Consider the following 9,418-nt stretch of genomic DNA (forward strand, 5'->3'; position numbering starts at 1 on the left):
CTACAAAAGGACAACAATGCAGGTTGTACAGGTAGTACTGTGCTGGTTGTAGGTGTTCACAGTCTGCATGAAGACAAACACCAGAGGGTACCGCTTCACCTGACAGCTAGCTGCTTTCCCAGTATCTCCCTATGATAGGGAGTCAACAATTCAGCAAGAACAGAACATTTATTTATTTTTTAAAATTTCACAAGGCCCCAAAGTGCTCAATGGCAATTTATTTTTAATGAAAGGGAATCAGAATTCATTTCAAGAGTTTGTGATACTCTTTAACTAGAGACATCAGGTTTAGATCACACTGTTGTGTATGGCCCTGTTATTGATTGTGCAATTAATCCTCTTGCTCTTAAAAAATATAAAGTGGAATATAAATACTGGGCAATTCTTGTTTTTTTTTAAATCATTTTAAATGTGCTGAAAAAGTAAACTCAACATAAGAGAAACATAACTAAGGTCTGTACCTCATCCTTGAGCAATATTTATTTAGTAAACAAGCTCTAGAAAATTCTAGGCTATATTTTACTCTATATTAAAAACACTTCTTTGCATAATCGTTGTGAACATTTCACATATTACGCAGGAAACAGGTCTTTATGAAAGCATGAATTTGCGAAGCAGATGGTAATTTCCAAAGGTATTTACATCCCAGGGCACCTAAAAAGCATGATATCTCCCACTGGTCACACAAGGAGCCCCTTTCCATTTTCTGAAGAACGGTATTTTCTGGCTGGTCCAGCCCACCCTACTGCCTGGTAGGGTACCGATTCTGCATCCACACTCCTTGTCGTCCTTCACTGGTCCCCACAGGGAGGCCGTGTGGCTTGGAGGCGAGGAGCTCTGCCAGCCTAGCTGTGAGACCTTGGGAAAATGAGAGCCTCATTCTCCTCACCTGTGACATGGGTGCTGTGAGGATTAAATGATAGAAAACAGGCAAAGCACTTGGCGCAGTGCCTGCACCCAGAGCCCCCTATAATCGGGAGAGCTATCACTGCCCTGCTGAGCCATTTCTGTAGAACAGCATCCTCTGATGTTGGCCAAACCCCCTTCCAGACAAGTGACTACACTAAACTGGTGATGAGTTCCTACCAAAAGATCATTTCCCTTTTCAAATGTATTCACAGCAAGGCTTTTAATGGAATAATTACCACATAGAAGTATGAATGAAACCCTACTTTCCAGCATTTTGTTAGTGGATAAAAAACGATTGTGGAGAGACAAGTTGAAATATATGCTCACTCACTTCTCACCCTGCTTACAGCTTCCATTAGTCCTACCCTGGGCCGATACAGAAACAGGAGAAACATTTAACTTGGCTTTTCTGTTGCGTCTTAGCGCATGGCAATGTTAGAGGAGGGCAGAGGACTTCTGCACTCTTACCATCTCCTGCAACAAAATATTCCTTTGTTCTCCATTTTCCCTTAGTCAATGCTTTGTATAGCTCAGGATGAGGCTCGTAATTAGAGGTGCAACATGACAGAGCCTAATGTAACCTTGGGGAGTGGCTGTTAATGACGCCCTCACGGAGGCGAGTCTTTCAATGACTAACAACAAGAAGACTGGCTAGCATTCCAATGACACGTTCAAAGACTGGCTAGCATTCCAATGACACGTTCATTTTTCCGTAGCATTTTAAACTCTACTCTTTTAATTTTATCTTTAGACATGCTTGTCAGATAACATGTTCCTTCCTCAGATAAAGAAACTGAAGCACAAAGAGGTACTTGTGGCCTGCCAGGGATCACACAGAGTGAGATGGTGGCAGATCTGGGATTGGCACCCAGGGCTCCCGAGTCCACAGGCACGTGCCTCAACAGAATTGGCAACTCCTGGGTCCAAAGGTCCCCCTTTGGGTCCTATGAGCAGGTTCAGTAACTGGCACCCCAGGAGCCTAAACATTGAGTACCCTCTCAAAGGTGCCCGGCACCCATGGGGGCTGCTCCAAGCACTTGGGCTTCTGTGTGCCAACATGTACACAACATTAACACAACCCAGAAACCACAGACTTCTAATCTAGTGAGATGCACCGCTTAACATTAAGACAAGCTTTTAGAAAACAGACATTTGGGCTGTATACCGAACCTGACAATGTCCACTCAGAGTATTTCTGTAATATTGGAATCACTTCTGCACCATATTTTTCCAGTTTGTCTTCTGTCACACCATCAATTTGAAGCAAAACCTCAGGATCGGAAGATAAAGATTCTGTGCATGGGGATACAATTAGGAATTTAAATTACCACCCATAGAAAACCCAATGAATTCATGCTCATTCACCCATTCAGCACATGTTTGTTAAATGCCAACTAACTGCAAAGCACTGGGCACAAGGAGCAATTCTCTAAATGGCAAAGTTGGTGTCATTAGAGGGAGCAGACAGGCACAGCAGTTCCAGGAGCAACGGTGCAGAAGTCAGGGCTGAAAGCGGGAGAGAGCAAAGAGTGTGCACGTGGGTAGGACCCGTGCATGGGCCTCAGGAGTTTGGCCAGACTTTTCTCTGCACACTGTTTCCACTATAGACACTTGTCTAGCTGCTGAGAAGCCCCAGGTTTATATTTCCAGCTCTGACTTCGCCCCTGTACTCCACGCCGGTAGACCCTACTCACGAAGGCCGTAACTGAATTCTTGTTTTGCCCTAGCCTGAACCTGTTCTTCCTCCAGTCTTTCCCCACGTGGGACAAAGCAAGTGTTCTGCTGCGACTTTAACAAGTAGGCAGTTGGGCGTCCTCTGCATATAGACGGCACATCAGCCTTGTAGCTAGACAAACCTGTATTTTTAAAGATCATTCTGACTGCTGTACGGAAAATGGAATGTGAGGGGAAAGGCGGGAACTGGGAGCCCGGTGGAAGCTACTGCGGGAGTGAGCGAGGATGGGCTGAATTAGAACGCAGTAGTGGAGGTGAGAGGTTTTGAAGGCTGGGTCCGTAGGCTTTATTCATGGATTGCTTATGGGGAAGTGAGGGAGTAATAATTCCTCAAATAATGGTGGACTTCAAATCCTTTCAAATCTGTGATTTTCACATCATTCCTATATTTGGGGAAAAGGAGTAGGCCTGTTGGACATAACAAGGGTTTATGAAGGGAGTTAGTGGAAGATAAGGTGGAAGGGGCAATGGAGACCTTTGATGGAATTTGTACTTTACCCTGAACTGGAAAGCTGTTGTAGTTTTAGAAAAATTAAAATGTATATCATTTTAATATATGTGTATCACAGCTGGCGGGTAAGGAGACCAGTTAGGAAACTACACTAACAGCCTAGGAACAAAATACTGTCTTTCATTGATTCTAAGACACACTCACTTTTTCACACTTTAGCATTTCTGAAATTGCATCGTGTCGTATTGAGATGTGTCTTACAACTGCTGACGGCCAAATGGCAGCTGTAACGTGGCTGTTACTGCCTGTGCCTGTGAGAACTTAGTCACAGCTGTTAATACTGTCAGCATGTCAACAGTCATTGCACTGTTGGTTCCTCACATGTTGAGTGTAACTGCCATATGAAATGTCTACAGAAAGGCTATACTGTGATTAGCATTGAAATGAAACGTGATTGTGAGTGCAAAAAGCAGAGACAGTAATGGAATGAATTTGGCATTTATAAAGCAAATATCTGTCTTTGAGGAAATGACCACAATTCCACAGTTTCTTGCAAGCAACAACCAAGTGCTTTACATGACCTACGAAGTACCTAAATCAATTTATTTTGATTATATATATATATATATATGTATGCGGAGTTACATGATAAAAATAACGTATTTTTATGCAAATAACATGCATCTTCTAGATTTGTTTGCCGACCCGGTGCCCTCCCCCCTCAAGGTATTTTTATGGCAACATGTTAAAAAAAATTGGCATAGCAGCACTAGTGAAGATACCTCGAGGGGTAAGGCGTGGTTGGCAAACAAATGTAGAAGGCTTGCGTTATTTACATAAAAATGCGATGTATTTCTAAATAAGTCAAAAACAATTCTTTCAATAAAAGCACTGTGTCATAGTTTAACGAGCAGAATTTTTTCTTTCTTAATAGTCCAGAAAACAACAATGTCTTAAAATAGATGGCATCTTAGAGTTGATGACATACTGTAATGACCTATGGTGGTAGCAGTGGGAACAGAAAAGGGAAGCCGATGATTAAGAGATTTTTAAGAAGGAAGAATAGGGAAGGTAATGTATACCGGTCAGTCAATTATGTGAACAACTTGTTTTCCAAGGCCTTTACTACTGAAATTCTGTGCTGAGCTATCTGAAGCCATGAAAATAAATGAGATCGGCAAATATTTATTAAATAAAGACATAGCAGTGTGCTAGATCATGGTTCAAAGAAGTATAAAATACAACCTCTTTTCATAAGGAACTTAGCTTTTCATTGCAGAAACATTTGGCCATAACACTGCTCAACACTGTAAGGCAGGCAAATAATCAGCACAAAATCATTAAGTGACAAAATGAGTATCATTCTGGTTTTAGAAATTACAATTATCCATATCCTAATGCCCAACATTACAGAAGTATAAAATTGAAATTATACCATTTGTGAATAATGAAATACTTTACATATCTTAAAGAATAAATTTTATCTCAAGAATGAGTTTAAACTGTTTCTCTGAGCTTTCAATTCAGAGACCAAAGTATAATAATAATAAAAAAGGCATATTTATGCCTTTAAAAAGTTCCTTAGCAAGATTAACTTCCGGCCTATTAACTTGTGCCATGTAACAGAAGACCTACCTGCCAGCTTCTTGAGAGTGACAGTATTAAAAATATTGAAGTAATGGACACCAAAGACTTTCCCCAGAGATTTGCAGACTTCTGTAAGTTCTCCAAGACATTTCTTAACCATCTCTTCCCTCCGAGATACCTTTGCCTTTGCCTCTAAAGCTTTTTGTTTTTTCACACTGCTGGAATTTTCTGTTTCCATAAAGTCTACCTTTGTGAGAGAGAAAGAAAGCATCAGGGTGGGTGCACACAGGGGCTTTATTTAATGCTGAATTGCTTTTATTTTTTAGAATTTTTGTTCTGTTCAAGCTGCCAGCAAGTCCTTGAGAACAGGGGTTCTACATTCTCCATTTTTATATCTCAAGGGCCTAGCACAGAATAGCCTCTTGATAAATATTTATTCAATGAATGTATGAAGATTTAATGATCTGATGACCCATTATATTCATTTTGATAGGTGTCACATTACCTGGGCTCAGTTTTAATATCTCTTTCCAAATTAATAAGAACAGAATACATTCATATTGGACAGTATATATAAATTCAGTATTCATAAGCTTTGGAATTCCGGAACACTTAATGGTGTTCATGCAGAACCTGTACATAGACCAAGAAGCAGTTGTTCGAATGGAACAAGGGGGTACTGCGCGGTTTAAAATCAGGAAAGATGTGCGTCACGGTTGTATCCTTTCACCATATGTATTCAATTTGTGCGTTGAGTGAATAACCCAAGAAGCTGGACTACAGGAAGAAGAAGGAACGTGGCATCAGGATTAGAGGAAGACTCATTAACAACCTGTGATATGCAAATGACACAACCTCGCTTGCTGAAAGTGAAGAGGACTTGAAGCACTTACTGATGAAGATCAAAGACTAGTGCCTTCAGTATGGATTACAACTCAACATAAAGAAACAAAAATCTTCACAACTAGACCGATGGTCAGCAAAAAAAAGGAAGACCCTCAATGAGATGGACTGACACAGTGGCTGCAACAATGGACTCAAACAGCAGTGATTGTGAGGGTGGTAGAGGACTGGGCAGTATTTCGTTCTGTTATACATAGGGTCGCTATATATACCTAACAACAACAAGCTTTGGAAGATGCACTAGAATTTACAGTAATATATTTTTGTTCACTCATTGTGAGATAATAAAATAAACATTTTAAGTGCCATACCTTTAAATGCCCATTCAGTACATTTTGGGCTTTTGTTCCAGGCATCACATAGGCAATTGGTTGGTCATTGGCATTGATATATAAGTCTTCATCCAAAATCTTGTCAAGTACCAGCTTTTTAAAAAGTCTTTCGGCATTGTGTCGCGAATAAGCAGATCCCTTTCCAAATATGCCCGACTGAATTTTTGCACTCTTACTCCCTGATAAGAACGTATAAGAAGTTAGATTAGTATTTGCAGGTACATCACCACCCTCAAATAGAGGCTGAAAATTTATGGACAAGTTTGGATAAATGGGAATAGATAATATCTTCCACAGGAAAACCCATGTTGCAAATAGACACTCATTTCTGTAAAATGAGAATATGTGGGTGGAGCTCTAAAATTTCTGTGGTTGTATGTACTTTTTCTCATTTTTAAATAATATGTGTTGACTAAAAACAGCAGCAAAATAGTTTATCATTTTAAAATGTTGCATTTCCAGCTTATAAAATTAATTAGAGCAAAGAAATCAAAGAAAGGGTTTACATAACTATACCAGTTTCATATCACTGTGATATATTAGGATAACTGTGCATTTTGATCTAGTTATAACAAATTTTTTGACAACTTTATAAATACCATCTCTGATCCTACTACTCATTATTATCAAAGTATTCAAGTCTATACTTCTTGTCACCCTCACTAATGAAATCCATACAAATTCCAAAACAGTTTAAGCACAACACCTGACAAGGTATTCAAGGAGTGGGGTGAAGGAAGGTAGGGAATGTGTAGACTTCCCTCGTTCTCCTGCTGGCTGAGAGCACAACAGTGGGCTGCATTCCTTTGTTTCCCATCCAAGCTGCTATAATTACTAATGTCTTCATCATAAATGCAATCTTACTACAACAGTCCACTTAAGAAGCCTGTGACATTGATTATAATCAGAATTAACTGTTCCTCTGTAAAGCTTCAGCTCTATGTTAGGAGTTCCAAATAATTACATTATTGCAAATCTAGATGGCTTTGGGCCATACATGCTGAAATATTCAAGTTTTGCTTTCTTCAAGTGATCTGTCTCCCTGAAATGTCACAGGACAGAACAACAGGACTCCTGCTTTGGTGATGGTGGACTAGGCGATGTGGACCAACCCTACTGCGACCCTAAAGCTGGAGGAAACAGAACCATCTTCTTAAAAACACCTATGAGATAACAAACTGAAGAATGTGCCATAAAAAATGTTTGATCTAATAATCCTTCTAGTAATCTCCATGAAAAGTACAGAGGTATAGTCAAAGATTTACTTAAAAGGCTATTTATCATAATATTATTGATAGTAGAAAAATATGTCCTAAAATACAGACTACTTAAATATATTTCTTTCATCAGTATAAAATATAAATGATTAAAAACTATGCTTTAGAAGAATAAAAAACAAGAAAATGCTTCTATTTTGTTACATAAAAATGGTATAAATTATATATGTTGTTGTAAGGTGCTGTTGAGTCGATTTCCGATGCAATATGAAAAATATGTGATTGTGAGGAAACACATTAAAATATTAACAGTAGTTTTTTTCTGGAGTTATTTGTATTTTGCCTTGTTCTACATATTATGTAGAGTGATCATACATCACTTCTACATTATTTTATCTCTAAGCCCTTGCCTTCCCTTGAAAAAAGAGGCCCAAAACAGAAGAATCTGGAAAAGGAAGCCCAGCACTAAAACCTGCTGAGGGAATGAGCAGAACCAGAAGAAATGGCTGTGAAATTGAGCAAATCATCTTCCTGCTCTAATCTAGACTATTAATTTTTTTAAATGGATGAACCTATTACTTGCTCTATATATTTTAAATTAAAATTATACATGTACATGGGAAAAAATAAAATATATAGCACAGAGGGCTTAAAACTAAAAGTAATCAACATTCCTCGGTCCCACTCTTCCCCTTCCCCAGTCCTACTCACTTCCTGAAGGCAAACAGTTTTAAAAGTTTTTGTGTTCAGCTCTTCTGGTGGTTATTACCGCCATAAACAAACAAACAAACAAAAAAAAACCAAATCCTTTGCCATCAACTAGATTCCTACTCATAGCAACCCTACACGACAGAGTAGAACTGCCCCATAGGGTTTCCTAGGCTGTACATCTTTGAGGAAGCAGATTCCCTCATCTTTCTCTCGAGGAGTGGCTGACGGGTTCGAACCCACGACCTTTTGGTTAGCAGCTGAAGGTTTAGCCCCCATACAGTAACCTAAATCATGGGGTCCTTCCTCTAGCCAGGGTAACCACCTGGCATTTATCTACAAAAAACGAGGCTTTATCTCACTTACACCCTCCTCTCTATTCTTCCCCAAATTTTGCTAGTTATATCATTATTTTCATTCATCTCTTGGTTACTTTTGTAACTTTCAATAATATAATTATATGTAAACCTCTATTTCTTGCCCATCAACTACACATAGAACTGCTGACCACTCCCCTCCTGGCTATGTAAGAGGAAGTTATTAGCACCCCAAGCCCTCCCTGTACTCTCATCTTCTTTTATCTTTATTTACTGTACTTTTATTTATATTATGACAAGTTTCCTTCCTTACTTGGAACAATGTCCTCACCCTTGAGTAATGCAAAAGAGAATGTTTACTGCATCCAGGTCACATGGATTATCTTTCTGTATATTTTAGCAATTATTCAAAGTCAGGTTACAATTTCCTTTGTTTTATATTTGATCTTGGCTTTCTCCTATAATTCTTCCCCTGGAATTTCTAAGTACCTTTCTCTTTTTGTTGTTGAGAAGCAACATATGCGTTCTTCACTGTTATCAATCAAAATTTAGTTGCTTGTTGGTTCTATATATTGCTTGGAACTCACTTGTCTTGACTGCCTGTTACAATGTGTACAGACTGCTTACTGGACCTGCTGCAGAGCTGTGATCCTGGCATTTCTTCTCACTGGCCGCACAGGTTAGTTCCACTGTTGATTGCGTCATACCGTGTGCACTTACTTTGTCGTCTAGTCTCCAGGGTTGCTGATATTAATCTGATGCCAGTTTGGTTTTGGTTCCTGTTTTATCTCTCCAGTAGCTTTCAGGATTGTCTCTTTATTCTTGGTATTCTCAAATTTCACAGGCTATGTCCTTTTTTTTATTTTTTCCCATACAAAAATTTATACATACATTGTTATGTGACCCTAATTGCTCTCCCCGTTCTGTGACAGCACACTCCTCCTTTGCACCCCTGATTCCCCATGTCCATTCAACCAGCTCCTAACCCTCTCTGCCTTCCCATCTCACCTCCAGACAGAAGGTGACTATTTAGTCTCTTGTATCTACTTGAGCTAAGAGGCATACTCCTCACAAGTATTCCTGTATGTCCCACAGTCCAGTCCAATCCCTGTCTGAAGAGTTGGCCTCGGAAACTGTTTTAGTTCTGGGTTGATAAGGAACCTGGGGGCCATGCTTTCTGGGGTTTCTCTAGTCTCAGTCAGACCATTAAGTCTGGTCTTCTTACTAGAATTTGAGTTCTGCACCCCACCTTTCTCCTGC

General features: G+C 39.5%; 1 protein-coding gene across 1 annotated transcript; it reads right to left on the minus strand.

Moving 5' to 3' along the window:
* Nucleotides 1–8,863, minus strand: LOC111819460 (Bloom syndrome protein-like). The gene is made up of 5 exons (XM_023725908.1): nt 8,786–8,863; nt 5,896–6,204; nt 4,730–4,928; nt 2,075–2,202; nt 1–129 (listed from the first exon to the last, which is right to left on the minus strand). Exons 1-5 carry the CDS (start codon nt 8,861–8,863, stop codon nt 1–3), a joined length of 843 nt encoding a protein of 280 aa, XP_023581676.1.
* Nucleotides 8,864–9,418: the final 555 nt, after the last annotated feature.

This window comes from Trichechus manatus, unplaced genomic scaffold (genome assembly GCF_000243295.1).
Source record: "Trichechus manatus latirostris isolate Lorelei unplaced genomic scaffold, TriManLat1.0 scaffold00009, whole genome shotgun sequence".
Classification (NCBI taxonomy): domain Eukaryota; kingdom Metazoa; phylum Chordata; class Mammalia; order Sirenia; family Trichechidae; genus Trichechus; species Trichechus manatus.

Bases quoted from the DNA above. Each gene is read 5' to 3' on its own strand.
- LOC111819460 (XM_023725908.1), bottom strand. From the start codon at position 8,863: ATGACGCAATCAACAGTGGAACTAACCTGTGCGGCCAGTGAGAAGAAA. The intron at 6,205-8,785 runs GTAAGCAGTCTG...TTCCTGTGGAAG, and splicing joins ACAGCTCTGCAGCAGGTCCA to ATATTATCTATTCCCATTTA. The intron at 130-2,074 runs GTATACAGCCCA...TCCCTATCATAG, and splicing joins AGTGGACATTGTCAGGTTCG to GGAGATACTGGGAAAGCAGC.